The sequence below is a fragment of the Megalobrama amblycephala genome, linkage group LG4 (genome assembly GCF_018812025.1).
Source record: "Megalobrama amblycephala isolate DHTTF-2021 linkage group LG4, ASM1881202v1, whole genome shotgun sequence".
NCBI classification, from domain to species: domain Eukaryota; kingdom Metazoa; phylum Chordata; class Actinopteri; order Cypriniformes; family Xenocyprididae; genus Megalobrama; species Megalobrama amblycephala.
Window position 1 is genome coordinate 45,034,103 of NC_063047.1, and position 15,320 is coordinate 45,049,422.

The 15,320-nt window shown below is 35.9% G+C and overlaps 1 protein-coding gene across 1 annotated transcript; it reads right to left on the reverse strand.

Annotated features, from left to right (window-relative positions):
- Window positions 1-3,661: 3,661 nt before the first annotated feature.
- nup88 (nucleoporin 88) lies at window positions 3,662-15,263 on the reverse strand. The gene is made up of 17 exons (XM_048189560.1): window positions 14,980-15,263; window positions 14,728-14,897; window positions 14,521-14,646; window positions 14,328-14,414; window positions 12,677-12,850; window positions 11,458-11,644; window positions 11,204-11,357; window positions 10,103-10,201; window positions 9,902-9,992; window positions 9,597-9,701; window positions 7,548-7,700; window positions 7,183-7,308; window positions 6,268-6,333; window positions 5,935-6,015; window positions 5,668-5,794; window positions 5,333-5,451; window positions 3,662-3,957 (listed from the first exon to the last, which is right to left on the reverse strand). The coding sequence occupies exons 1-17, from the start codon at window positions 15,214-15,216 to the stop codon at window positions 3,894-3,896; spliced, it is 2,166 nt and encodes a 721-aa protein (XP_048045517.1). The 5' UTR covers window positions 15,217-15,263; the 3' UTR covers window positions 3,662-3,893.
- Window positions 15,264-15,320: the final 57 nt, after the last annotated feature.

Below are 15,320 nucleotides of genomic sequence, written 5' to 3' on the forward strand. Positions count from 1 at the left end.
TTTGGCCAAATAATAATTAAGGATTCACCAAGGTATGAGTAATAAAAAAAAGTCAAAATTATGAAACCGACATCAGTTGACAGTATAAGATAAAAAGTTGAAATAGTCATAATGACACATCAAAGTTGTGGAACAAAATGTCAGTTATAACTAGTCAAAACTGACAGACGGAATTATGAGACAAGTCAATTATACAGGTGCTGGTCATATAATTAGAATATCATCAAAAAGTTCATTTTTTTAATTGTAAATTATTTTTAAAAAAATGAAACTTTCATATATTCTAGATTCCCTACATGTAAAGTAAAACATTTCAAAAGTTTTTTTTTTTTTTTTTTAAATTTTGATGATTAGAGCGTACAGCTCATGAAAGTCCAAAATCCAGTATCTCAAAATATTAGAATATTTCCTAAGATCAATCAAAAAATTTATTTTCAAAACAGAAAAGTTCAAGTTCGTTAAAGTATGTTCATTTGTGCACTCAATACTTGGTCGGCAGCACATATTACAGCAAATGACTTGCTCCTAGCACAAATTACAGCATCAGTGAAGTGTGGCATGGAAGTGATCAGCCTGTGGCACTGCTGAGGCACTATTGAGCCTTCAGATCATCTATATATATTGTTGGATCGACTGTTTCTCATCTTTCTTTTGAAAATATCCCATAGATTCAGGTCAGGCATGTTGGCTGGCCAATAAATCACAGTAATATCATGGTCAGAAAACCACTTGGAAGTGGTTTTTGCACTGTGGGCAGGTGCTAAAGTCCTGCTGGAAAAGGAAATAAGCATCTCCATAAAGCTTGTCAGCAGATGGAAGCATAAAGTGCTCCAAAATCTCCTGGAAGATGGCTGCATTGACTTTGCACTTGATAAAACACAATGGACCAACACCAGCAGACGTCACGGCCCCCCAAATCATTACTGACTTCAGAAACTTCACACTAGACTTCAAGCAGCTTGGATGCTGTGCCTCTCCAGTCTTCCTTCAGACTCTGGGACCATGATTTCAACATGAAATGCAAAATTTACTTTTATCTGAAAAGAGGACTTTCGACCACTGTTCACTGTCCAGTTCTTTTTCTCCTTAGCCCAGGTAAGATGCTTCTGATGTTGTTTCTGTTTCAGAAGTGGCTTGGTAGTCCTTTTCCTGAAGATGTCTGAGTGTGGTGACTCTTGATGCACTGACTCCGGCTTCATTTGACTCATTGTGAAGCTCTCCCAAGTGTCTGAATCAGCTTTACTTGACAGTATTCTCAAGCTTGTGGTCATCCCTGTTGCTTGTGCACCTTTGCCTACCCAATTTCTTCCTTCTAGTCAACTTTGCATTTAATATGCTTTGATACATCACTCTGTAAACAGCCACCACATTCAGTAATGACCATCTATGACTTACTCTCTTTGTGGAGGGTGTCAGTGATTGTCTCCTGGACCATTGCCAAGTCAGCAGTCTTCCCCATTAGTGTGGTTTCAAAGAACAAGAGATACCTGGAATTTATACTGTAGGGATGGTCATTTAATGAAACACAAATGTAAATATTCTAATATTTTGAGATACTGGATTTTGGACTTTCATTAGCTGTACGCTCTAATCAACAAATTTAAAAAAAATAAATAAAAAAAAACTTTTGAAATGTTTAACTTTACATGTAGGGAATCTAAAATATATGAAAGTTTCATTTTTAAAAATAATTTACAATTAAAAAATGAACTTTTTCACGATATTCTAATTATATGACCAGCACCTGTAAGTCGAAATTGATAGTCAATTGACAATTTCGACTTTGTCATAATAATGACTAATTATGCTTTGGGTCAATTCCCTTTTATAATTTCTATTTTATACCTCATAATTGACTTGGTATCTCAAGTGTGACATAATTGTGACTGTTAATTGTTCATTTTAATTTGTCAATTGGCTATCTCACAATTCTGTCTGGCCTCATAATTGATTTAGTATCCCAATTTTGTCTCGACTTAAGTCATAATTTTAACTTTTTGTTAATGATTTTTATCTCATCTCATAATTTTGATTAGTCAAGTTTGTCTTGTCATGATTTACCAATTTTTTTAAATTTTTTTTTTAATGTGGTGGAAATGGTTTTCCAAAGGTAAAATCTTGCCTCATAAGCCTGGTTTCCATTACAGATTTGCACAAAACTTTTGCTTTATTTTCTAAATATCAATAAATTATTGCAAAATGACAGTTTCCATTAACCGATGTTATGAGACGAAAATTTCTTTTTTTCCTCTCGTGATAAGTCATTCAAAAAATCATGGCAACAGATGTTGGTAGGTTTACGTACAGTGCTCAGCATAAATGAGTACACCCCCTTTGAAAAGTAACATTTTAAACAATATCTCAATGAAAACAAAAACTATTTCCAAAATGTTGACAAGACTAAGTTTTATATAACATCTGTTTAACTTATAACATGAAAGTAAGGTTAATAATATAACTTAGATTACACATTTTTCAGTTTTACTCAAAGGGTGATGCAAAAATGAGTACACCACACTGAAAGTCTCTGGAGCAGAGTTTAATTTTAGACTACAACCCTGCATCCCAATGTGCGTACTATCCACACTATCCACCCTAAATAGTATTGAAAATTACTAATGTCACATACTGTTTAGGATGGACAGTATGCACATTGCGACGCAGGCCAAATGTCTAATTTAACAAGAATTCAAATACTTACGCGATTAGACATGCTGCATGACGAACACTTTGTCCACGAAAGAAGCCTCTTCTAAAGCCCAGGCACAAAAAAAGCCTGCCTAGAGTTTGCCAGGGCCCATGCTGACAAAGATGAAGACTACTGGGACTCTATACTCTGGAGTGATGAGACCAAGATAAATGTTTTTGGAACTGATGGCTTCAAAACTGTATGGCGTCGCAAAGGTGAGGAATACGAAGAAAAATGCATGGTGCCTACAGTGAAACATGGTGGTGGCAGTGTCCTTATGTGGGGCTGCATGAGTGCTGCTGGTGTCGGAGAGCTGCATTTCATTGATGGCATCATGAATTCAGATGTACCGCTCTATACTGAAAAAGATGCTGCTACCATCACTCCGTGCTCTTGTTTGTCGTGCACTTTTCCAACATGACAATGACTGAACCCACATCTAAGGCCACTGTTGGATTTCTGAAGAAGAACAGGGTGAAAGTGATTCAGTGGCTCCTGATCTGAACACAATTAAACACCTATGAGGAATTCTGGAGAGACAAGTTGAGCATCACTCTCCATCCAGCATCCAGTCTCTAAAAGAGGTCATTTCTTGAAGAATGGAAAAAGATAGATATTAAAAAATGTCGCCAACGTGTTCATTCCATGCCTAGAAGACTATGGGACCAGTCAAAAATAATCTTGGTAGTAAAAGGCAGCTACTGTTCATAGAGCTCAACGTATTGAACCCAGGACATTCCTTCCCCCTAACTACAGTAAATATACAAGCTCCCTGTTCTTGACATGATCTTTTCCCTCTTCACATTCTGCCTTGTGATTAGAGGAGGGAAGGAAAGGAGGGAAAGTCTTCATATCCAGCATGACCTCTTCAGATATGCCATTGTCTCAGTTCAGGAAATAACACTGATGTCCAATGCTTCCGTCTCACAGCTGATAAACTCTCACAGCAACACATACACAGGAAAGAGCCACTTCAATGTACAAAACTCTTTATTGTCGAGGAGATGTGTACATGTACATACCACTTATAAAAATAGACAAACAAGTTTATACAAAAATGTTAGCTCTTTCTTAAAGACCTCCTGGTCAAATCCAATCATTTAAGGAACTCAGGGTCTATGGAGATGCTATATGGTTCTACTGTAATTTCATTAAATGCTATACAATAATATATTGGCCTTTGAGGACTGTTGGTTGCTGATGATCAGAAACTGAAATGGTTTTTGATGTCCTTGATCTGCTTCATCATTCCAGCAATGTGCTCTCCCCTACAGGATAGAAGAAAGCAGTTCAGAATCACTGCCGTTGTCAGAGCGCGATCAGACCTCACTAAACGAGTGCTGAATGCAGTTGGACATAGTGGTGTATTAGAGGTAAAAATAATATAAATACTGTTCGTTTTCTCACACAAACCGATCGTTTCGTGTCTTAGGACATCAATGTGTCGTCACGAGCCGCAGGGTTTAATTTGGACTTCTCTATGCACGTTTATTGACTCTTATAAATTGTGTTACCATTGACTTGCATTATAAGACCGACAGACGGCAACGGTTGGAGTTAAAAATCATCATTTGTGTTCTACTGAAGAAACAAAGTCACCTACATCTTGGATGCCCTGGGGGTAAGCAGATAAACATCAAATTTTCATTTTTGGGTGAACTATCCCTTTAAGAAGGACTAAAGTAGATTTTTTAGTAAATTAAGTACAAAAATAGAGCACCAAGTATATTTTAGAAATGTACTTTTTTCACCTGGGAATGTCAGAAAGAAAAAAAAAATAAGTGCCCGCATAGCCACTGTAAACTTTATAACTGTAAGTTGATGAAAAAATAATGCACTTACTGCCTTAGATGCGGCTGTTAATGACGGACAAAGCATGAATCTTGAAAGTCTGACCATATTAAACTAATTCATTCATGCTGCTTTTTGATAATTTGACATGAGGTTTTCATACTCGATACTGTTATACAATTTGCCCATGCAACCTGTTTTATGAAGGCCCACCCAGAGCGGCTCTGGGCCCACCCATTTGAACGTTTCTGGCCTCGTCGCTGGAGTTAACTGGGGCAAAAGTAATGGGCATCAGTTACAGGGATGTGTTTTTTGTGTAACTTTTTTTTTTTTTTTTTTTTAACACAATCATAACAGATAACAAAAAAACATAACAGATGTTTTTTTGCGCAACAGCTATGGGGGTTAGTCGTTTTGTGTAACAGTAAATGGGGTGAGTTAACAGGCAACAGTAATGGGCATCAATAACAGATGTATTTTTTGTGTAACTAACTTTTTTTTTTGAGTAGCAGTATTTTTTTTTTCCACAATCGTAACGGATGAGTTTTTGCATAACAATAACAGGGATGTTTGTTACTGTAATGGAGATACCTTTTTGCATCTTACACTAACAGTTTGGTTTTCAGTGCACTGTGTTGACAGGGATGAGGTTTTTTTTGGCATTATAGTCTGAGACTTTTTGCACAACAGTAACAGGAATTGTTTTTTTGCATTACAATAACTTGTCAAAGGTTTTTTCAACATCACAGCACGTCTTCCAATACATGCTATCACTTTACAGTATAAATGGTGCACGCTCGCGTTGACATTTGGTGCTTTAGTGTATGTGTGAAAACACCCCTCTGTACGTACTGTTCTTTCAGCACTCCCTGGACACACTTCCTCTGGTGGGCGTTGAGTGTGAGGCTAGAGCGAGCTGGAGATGCTCCAGTATTCATCTGCTTCTTCTGATATTCTTTCTTCATGTTCACCTGAGAACACATTACAGCACACAAACAAATTTCGTTATTATTATAATGACAATAAAGTTTCTTCTTCTAAACAATGACACTGGGGAAATGATGTACATCTGCTCCACTCATGGCAACAGAGAAACACAGCCAAAATATTTTTTTTTTTTTTTTTTTAACTGGGATACATAGTGAAGCAGCTTAAATTGACGAAGGAAAAACAGAGACAAAACGGACCTGTTTAATGCCATTGTCAAGGTGACGGAGCTGATCGTGGATAGTTTGCAGTTCCTTCCTCATGTCTCTCTCACTGTCTGACAGCACAGGAAGTTGACTGCGCAGACTTCCCAAAACCTGTTTTACTCTACACACATGAACAAGTGGTTTTAGCAACTGAGTTTCAATAAATGCCTTTTTTTAAACTGAGGAGGAAGTTGAGTCGTTTAAAACATGACTCAACATTTTTTTTTTTTTCTATTCAACTAAATTCACTGGAAGGTGAACCTGTTCATAATGGCTTCCTGACGGTACTTGGCATCTTCATATTTATCGGCCAGTCGCTCTGCGGCCTCCGTCAGGCTTTTCCTACAACACACACCATCACGTTTTTCAAGTTCAGCACAGCGCACCTAACACAGTAAACCACTCCTGTTCTCAGCCCACTCATACATTTCAGCCATTTACCACACTCAATAATAACTTGAGGTTGTGCTCTCTAGTGTGATGTGTCTCTTTGTAGTACTCATACATTTATTTCTTCTCTGTGATTCAACTGAGCTAAATGTGTTTTTGTACGTGTGGTTGTGATTCATGTTATTCAGGCAGTGCTGTGGTCACCTCTCCTCTCTACAAAGAGCAAGATCCTCCAGCTGCTTATTCTTCTGTCCAGTCAGGAGCTTTACTCTAGAAGTGAGAGAATCATAAAATGAACTGTTATTACAACAGCAGTATTTAATTAAATGGACTGCAATCCTACACTACTAAAGAATACATTGAATAAACTTTATTTGGAACAAAACTATAGTGACTTTTATACACTACTGAACATATTCTACTTCAAAATTAAATTAGAGCATTCAGTGCTGTAATTGGATAGTACTGAATTGGTACCATGGTACAAAGGAAATACCACAGTGCTTAGAGTAAGGTAAGATTTGTTTTTATGTTTTTCAAACATATGATCACAAAGGCTTAATTTATTTATGCATTAATTAAAAATACAGTAAAAACAGTAATGTGAAATATTATTAGATATAAAATAACTCTTTCTATTTTTAATATAATATTTTAAAATGTAACTTATTCCTGTAATGGCAAAACTGAATTTTTAGTGTATCATTCAGAAATCATTCTAATGTGTTGATTTGGTCATTGAAAAACATTTCTTATGTTCAAAATAGTTGTGCTGCTTAATATTTTTGTGGAAACTGTGATGCATTTTTTATGATTCTTCAAAAGAACAGCATTTATTTTAAATATAAATCTTTTATAACAATGCAAAAGTCTTTAGTAACAATGTAAACATCTTTAATGTCACATTTGATCAATTTAATGCATCCTTGTTGAATAAAAAACTTAATGAATTTAAATTCATCTTCATAATACTGTTTAATTAGGTCAATACATGTAAATGCAGACAACATACTGGCTCCCAAACGTGCTTGTTTGATTTAGTTATCATTTAAGGGATATAAACGGCAAGAGAAAAATATGGTTTCAAAATATCAGCTTTAGAAACTGTTAATCTTGTACCTTCTCTGCATTTCTTCATGAGCCAGGCCCAGTTTTAGGATATATTCCTCTCTGAACACCTGTGTGGCTCTACTCAGCAGCTGCAGACATTCTGAAGGAGGAGGGGACGAGTCCTTATCCCCTGATCTAAAACACACACACAGAGAGAGAGAGAAAGCCATTCATCACAAACCAGTGTCACATAATGCAAAAAAAAAACAACATGTTAAGGTGGTTAAGCTAGTTTTTGGATAAAAAACGGTTTGTTGCTGGTTCAAGGTGGTCTACTATCCGACAGTCCAGGTGATCAATCATGAATTAGAACCGTGTAAAAACATCTTAAGCTGGTTTAAGCTTAAAAATGAATGTTAGTGGAAGCGTTTTACCTCAGCATTAATGGATTGGTCGAGCTGCGTGCCAGGATGTTACGAATATGCTGTTCAAAAGAGTCTTCAGCCAATCCACGCAGAGGAGAGCTGTCTGACCCCGCCCCTGGATGAGAGCAGAGCAACGGAGGGGACGGGGGACGAATAGAGCTTCTACATGGAGATTTAAGAAGAAAATGTTACTAACAACATACAAATATGGCAAAATAACTTCCAAATATAATCTAACAGGGGTTCCCAAACTTTTTTGTCAGCCGAACTACTGTACAAGGTTTATTTAAAGTACCCCGAGATTTTAAGTTAATATTTTAGTAGTTTAAGAAAACATTCTCATGTTCACGGCTCCCTGATGTTGATGATAGTAATACTATTAATAATAACAATTATTATTATTATTATGCTTTAACTCCAATTATTAAAAAAAAGAGAAAGACATAAATATATTATATTATCCTGTTGTAAACAAGGTTATTATATTTGACAAAAAATAAAACCACAGCCATTAAAAAACCTTTTGGTTACTTGAAATATAATACATTTTAACTGAAATTAAATAAAATATACTGAAACAAACTCATTTCATTTCGGCTAGTTGGTAAGGCAAGACTTATTTGATGGCCTAAAATAACTAAAACTGAAATCAAAACTAATAAAAACTACATAGACATATTTAAAGGTGCCGTAGAACGTCTTTTCAAAAGATGTAATACAAGTCTAAGGTGTCCCCTGAATGTGTCTGTGAAGTTTCAGCTCAAAATACCCCATAGATTTTTTTTTTTATTAATTTTTTTAACTGCCTATTTTGGGGCATTATTAACTATGCACCAATTCAGGCTGCGCGGCCCCTTTAAATCTCTCGCTCCCTGCCCTCCCGAGCTCTCGACTATAAGTGCAGTTATACAGTGCATAAACAAAGTTCACACAGCTAATATAACCCTCAAATGGATCTTTACAAGATGTTCGTCATTCATGCTGCATGCATGCATCGATTCCTGTGAGTATAGTATTTATTTGGATGTTTACATTTGATTCTGAAGGAGTTTGATAGTAGCCTATGCTCTGGCTAACGGCTAATGCTACACTGTTGGAGAGATTTATAAAGAATGAAGTTGTGTTTATGAATTATACAGACTGCAAGTGTTTAATAATGAAAATAACGACGGCTCTTGTCTCCGTGAATACAGTAAGAAACGATGGTAACTTTAACCACATTTAACAGTACATTAGCAACATGCTAACGAAACATTTAGAAAGACAATTTACAAATATCACAAAAAATATCATGTTATCATGGATCATGTCAGTTATTATTGCTCCATCTGCTATTTTTCGCTATTGTCCTTGCTTGCTTACCTAGTCTGATGATTCAGCTGTGCACAGATCCAGACGTTAATACTGCCTGCCCTTGTGTAATGCCTTGAACATGAGTTGGCATATGCAAATATTGGGGGCGTCCATATTAATGATCCCGACTGTTACGTAACAGTTGGTGTTATATTGAGATTTGCCTGTTCTTCGGAGGTCTTTTAAACAAATGAGATTTATATAAGAAGGAGGAAACAATGGAGTTTGAAACTCAATGTATGTCTTTTCCATGTACTGAACTCTTGTTATTCAACTATGCTGAGGTAAATTCAATTTTTGATTATAGGGCACCTTTAAAAAAAATATATATTAATAAAAATGTCAAAACATACAAGGAAATTACTAAAACTTTAACTAAAATTAAAATGAAACTGGAAAATATAAAAACTAATACAAAATAATAAAAACCATAAAAGTATCTCAATTATACTAAAATAACATAAAATTGTTGTAAATTACAATTTTACTGCAAAATAAAAAAAACTCTGAAAACAGCACAGATAGTTAATTAAACTAAGCTATATTGCTATTATCGTGTAGCCTTGTTTATTTATTTTAATTTTACATTTGATATAATTAATTATTAGCACGAACCCTCTTCAGTTCCCTTACGAGCCCCATTTGGGAAACCCTGATCTAATAAATAGGGAAAGAGCCACAAAGTGCTCGGTGCTCGCCACTTACAGAAGAGGGAGCAGAAGACACTCGTAGGTACTCGTGATGCAGATCATGGTGGCTCCAAGGGACAGGTCTGACACTATCCAAAACCCACGAACAGGAGCCGGCAAACTAAGAGAGAGAGAGACATGGGACGAGAGGAGAATTTAAATAAGCACCAGTAATCTACAGCGCTTACTCGGCGTCTCTTAAGGTTTGCTTAAACATTTGCAAATTGGCCTTTTGCTTCACAAGAGATCTGGGATTTTAGCTTTAAAAGCTGCTTCTGATACCACAGCACTGATGTTAATTTCCTGCAAGCATTCTTTAACCTGTTAGAGAGAGGTCTGGTACACAGGATGTGCTCCACTATGCAGCGTTGTTCTGCTGCCAGCTCCTGCAGACTGTCTTTATCCTCCTCATCTGCACATAAAACACACAATAACAAAATACAATACATATTGAGCTCCTCAAACATTCCACTTCAGTGCTGTGATTGTAAATAATTAAATGCAAATAGAGGATGTGCTCACCAGACTCCAGAAACTTGTGCAGTTTTTTGAACCAGGTGAGTCCTACACTGTGCACACCGGCCTCATGGGTGCAGTGATACCTGTGCTGACACAGAGGATCTGAAACAGAGGGGTTTGACAGAAATTAATACTAAGATGGCAGTAAAGATGTTTATAATGTTACAAAATAGTATTTCAAATAAATGTCACGGTTTCCACAAAATCATTAAGCAGAAAAACCGTCTTTAACATTGATAAAAACAAGAAATGTTTCTTGAGCAGCAAATCAGCATATTAGAATTTCTGAAGGATCATGTGACCCTGAAAACTGGAGTAATGGCTGCTGAAAGTATCTTGATTTCTGTTACAAACATTAAAATTATCACAGAAGTAAAAAAAAAAAGTTTATAGCTTGGATATAAACACTGATGTCTACGGTAGCGCCTTTTGAAAGTAACTTGACACTTCAAATAAAGATTGTATCAATTACATCATTACAGCAGTAGTTGGCGACAAAGGACTAAAAAAAATGTATGTCATTTATTCAAGAGATTCGTTCAAAAACACTGATTCATCCAGTAATGAAACAAGTGAAGTCTTTATGAGTGAGTCATTGAATCATTCAAATTAATTCAATATTTTTTAAAATAGAAGTAAAAAGAAAAAAGGTTTATTGCTTGGATATAAACACTGAAGTCAACAGTAGCGATCAAAATAGAGTAAATCACCTTTTGAAAGTAACTTGACGCATCAAATAAAGATTGCATCAATTACATTGTTACACCAGTAGGTGTTTATGTTTAAAATAACATGTAATTTACAAGAGATTCTGTCAAAAAATTAACTGCTGCAGTAGCAATTAACATTTCGTCAGAATCTCTAGTAAATTACGTTATTTTGTTTAGTTGTGTCAGAATCATGGGAGAAGAGTAATCTCTATTTTAAACTATGCACATTTTGAATATTGTTATTACACATTGTAAAATGGCACAGCAGCCATTACTTCAGTCTACTAAAAAAACGTTACATAATTCTTTTTACCAAAAACAAGTTCTAAAATCTTTGGTTTTGAGAAACATTTCTTATAATTCACAGTTGAAAGTGGTAGTGTGACCTCCTCACCTCGGTGTAATCTGATCGGACAGGTGAAGTCTGACTCTATAATGTCCTCCTCCTCCCCCCCAGCAGGCAGTTTGAGTGTCAGTTCCAGCTCCACACACTCAAACACATAAAGTGAAGGCACGGTCTCTGAACCTCTGGACCATCTCTCTACAGCCTGAATGCACAAACACAGGGAGGGGCTCAGCATCTCTCACACTGTAAAAGTTGCATTTGATGATATGTAAGATGGTTGGACTGAATTCTGTCTGTCTTACACCGCCATCCTCGTCTTCCTCTGCCTCCAGCACAACACAGTGGTACAGCATTCCTGATTCGGTGGCAATAACCAGGATGTTGGGCACACAAGGCAGGCAGAGCACAGCACACGCATCATAGCCGTAGTTGTCTTCTGCCGCAGGGTACATGGGTAACGGGCCCATCGGTTTCCCTAAATTACTGATACTAGGAGAAAGACTGAAGATTAATGGAGCAAATCTCTCAGACAGGCTAGGTTACACATTAATAAATCATTCATTGTGACAAGAAACAAACAAAAAAATAGATGTTTAGATCCACAAAATATACATGCAGAAACTTAAAAAAATACAAAAAAAAATCTGGGTGAACATCAGGAAAATTATAAAGGTGTATGTATACATAGCACTATTTGCATTAAGGTCCCCATTAGTTAACGTTAGTTAATGCATTAACTAAAATTAAATAAAAAATGATACAGCAATACATTTCTTACAGTATTTATTAGTCTAGATAGATAGATACACACACACACACACACACTTTCAGTTTCAAAAGTCAGTACTAATAAATACTATTGATGTAAATGTTCAAAATACATATTGTTTTTACTTTAATTTCTTCACATCATGGTAATGGAAAATTACGGAAGAGGATTAGGGCCAAGCAATAATAAAAAAATAAAACCATCTCAAGATTAAAGTTGTTAAATTTCGAGAAAAAAGTCGAGATAATATGTTGAGAATAAACTCATTATGAGAAAAAAGTCGTTAAATTACGAGAACAAATTCATTAAATTATGAATTTGTTCTCATAACTTAACAACTTTTTTCTCATAATTTAAAGACTTTTTTCTCGTAATTTAATTATTTTATTCTCAACATTTTATCTCGACTTTTTTCTCGAAATTTAACTAAATTTAACAACTTTAATCTTGAGATGGTTTTATTTTTTTATTATTGCTTGGCAATATCGCGTTCGTAATCGAAAGCGATTCATCTGCGATTATGAACACGATATTGCGTAGCTTGTCCGCGAACTACGGCTCTGCATATTAAGTGCCGCTCCATTTGAAAGCAGGTGATGGACATTTACCGCTAATCACAGAACCGGCTTTACTGATGAGACACGCATGACAATCTCGTGCAATTAATCGTGCAGCCCTAACAGGAACCTTGTTTTTGCCACTGAGTATTGTTTAACGCTATCATTACACAGTTATAGACATGTGATTGTTACCTGTGTGTGAGAGAAATATAGCTCAAAAATGTCTCTCCATTCCCGTATAGTATGTACAGTGGATACACCAGCAGCTCCGCCTTCACACGCAAACTGCTCAGACGAGGACAATCCACCAGTGGTCCGAAGTCAAACGCCACAGCCGTCTCTCCCAGAGACGCTGCATAGGAACGCCTGCAGAAAAGACGACTTCAGTTATTTGGTCTATAACAGTAAATTTATATCTTAACACCTCATTGTAAGATCCAAGCCAGTGTTATTTCTAAATCATTTTTTATTTTTAGATTATTACATTATTTTAATTTATATTATCATTTTTATATTATAGTTTTTGTTAATAATTTTAGTAATTTTGTTGAGCATTTTGTCATTTTTTTATTATTTTTTAAATATGTCAGTAACACTTTACAATAAAGCTGCATTTGTTAATTAACTATATTAGTTAACAATAAACAAAAAAATACTGTTAATTATTTAATGAACCTGAGCAAACATGAACTAACAATGAACAGTTGTTTTTTTATTAACTAACGTTAACAAAGATTAATAAATACTGTAACAAATGTTTTGCTTACTGTTGGTTAATGCATTAACTAACATTAAATTATGGAAATTGTTTACTGTAAACAAGTGTTACAAATATGTCTATATAGTTTTTATTACGTTTTAGTTTTAATTGACTTAGTTCTAAGAACTTCAACTGAATGAAAATGAGAACTGTTGCCTTGGCAACTAGCTGAAATAAAATTCGTTTTTAACATTTTATTTTATTGCAGTTAATATTTATTATGTCAAATGACTTTTTATGACTTTAGTTTTGGTTAACAATAATAACCTTGATCCAAGCAATATACTCATAGCATCAGGCAATAGAGCGCATTCCGGCGACGGTTCTGGAAGTATTTTTTTGTTTCATTCGTTTTTCCCATAGGGATTTTAAAATAGTCTTTTTGTTAAAGACTTATAAACCATGAACCAAGCCAATTAGATACGAGGTGAATCACAACACTACAAACTTTGATTTGAAGTAAATCTGTTTAAAATTGGAAAAAAGAAAAATATACAAGACTATGTACTTAACGGAATTAGAGAGGAAAAGAACTACAATCCCATAAAGCACTGCAAACAGCATAATCTAATTAAAAACCTACTCATTTACGAACATTGTTTAAACATATAAAAACAATTTATTTTATTTTAAGCTTATTGCAAAAATATGTATTGTAAAAATATATATTTCAGTATTCTGAGAGCACTGGGAGATCCACTTGATTATATAATTCACAGTGTTTCATGGGAGTGGGTGGGGCTAAAGAGCTATTTTGGAGCATGTTGTTTTTTTTATTCTGATTGGTGTAATTTTCTGTACAGCATCATGGGTAATGTAGTTTTCACCAAGAATTCCACTGTTAAACACGATTATTTTAAAAAATAAGCTGAAATAAAGCGGGCTGACGGCTTCAGCAGAAGCAAATACTGTGGATTAACAACATCTCAGCTCATAGTACATCTGTCTTTAAACATTAAGAAGTTTTTGTTCAAAATAACTTTCCTTATGGAGTTTTTACTTCTGGAACCCAACTGTTGCACCTTATACCAGTTGATAAAATAGCAGTGAAGTTGTCATTCAGAAGAATACTGACAATCTTACCCTCTTGTATGAACACTGCTGTCCTCATCCAACTGAGACACAGATAAAACTTTGGCAGGGGATTGCGGCTCCTTCAGATTATAAAATCTGGGGGGAAAATACATTCTTTGAACAACCTAGCACAATAATAACAGTAATTCTGTAGTTTGGAGAGACATCTTCAACATGGCTGTCAGACATCCATTTCAGATACCTCATGGTGTTGTCTGAGGTCAGTAAAACTAGATGAGGCTCCTCAGTTTCACTGGGATACCAGGCAGCTTGTCGGAGTGTCACAGAAGCAGAACTGGTGAAGAAGCGTTCAGCCACGGGAATCGTCCTGTGAGAAAATAAAGCTAATAAAAACCAAAGAACCTGATGGGGGAATAATGCAGCTCTCCTAAACCTGAAGTTCACTCACTTGCAGTTGATCTGGATGCGTCCGCCCTCAAACTCTGACCTCTTGCCCCAGCGCTGCGGCAGCTCCAGTATAGTCGCTCCACGCTGACCGATGAGAGCCACATGATATTGCGTAGGGCTGACGAGAACCTGACACACTTCAAACAGCGGCGGGTTGATGCACAGCAGAGTCTGCGGACAGTTCGGGCAGTATTTAACGTTACACATCGTCAGTAAAATAACTATACTAGACAGACACTATTTAAAGACTCACCTGATATTTAGAAGTGTCCGTGTCGCCGTCAGTGTTCAGTTGTCGCAGGTTTGTGGTGTAAAACACACTCTCAACACTGTCCCATATAAAAAGGTCGCCGTTCAGACAAAACGTAAGGTTCTTGGCTATTCTTTTGCTAGTCCCCTGTGGTTCTAAATGAAGCCTCTCTTGTAATTTATTGAAGATATCGTGGTTCTTAAGCGCTTCCCTCCAGCGATCTCCCGCAAACGACGCCATGATTTTCTGTATTGTCGTAGAATAAAGACGTCAGAGAAATCCACCAATAGGATCACGCTACACGTCTAGCCCTTTTCTGTTGAATCGCGGGTTTTGTAGTTTAT

What these genes read in the sequence shown, in the direction of transcription:
- nup88 (XM_048189560.1), bottom strand. Translation starts at nt 15,216, where the DNA reads ATGGCGTCGTTTGCGGGAGATCGCTGGAGGGAAGCGCTTAAGAACCAC. An exon ending in ACCTCAGACAACACCATGAG is followed by an intron (nt 14,415 to 14,520) that starts GTATCTGAAATG and finishes TTTTCCCCCCAG; the next exon opens with ATTTTATAATCTGAAGGAGC. An exon ending in ACCAATCCATTAATGCTGAG is followed by an intron (nt 7,309 to 7,547) that starts GTAAAACGCTTC and finishes TGTGTGTTTTAG; the next exon opens with ATCAGGGGATAAGGACTCGT.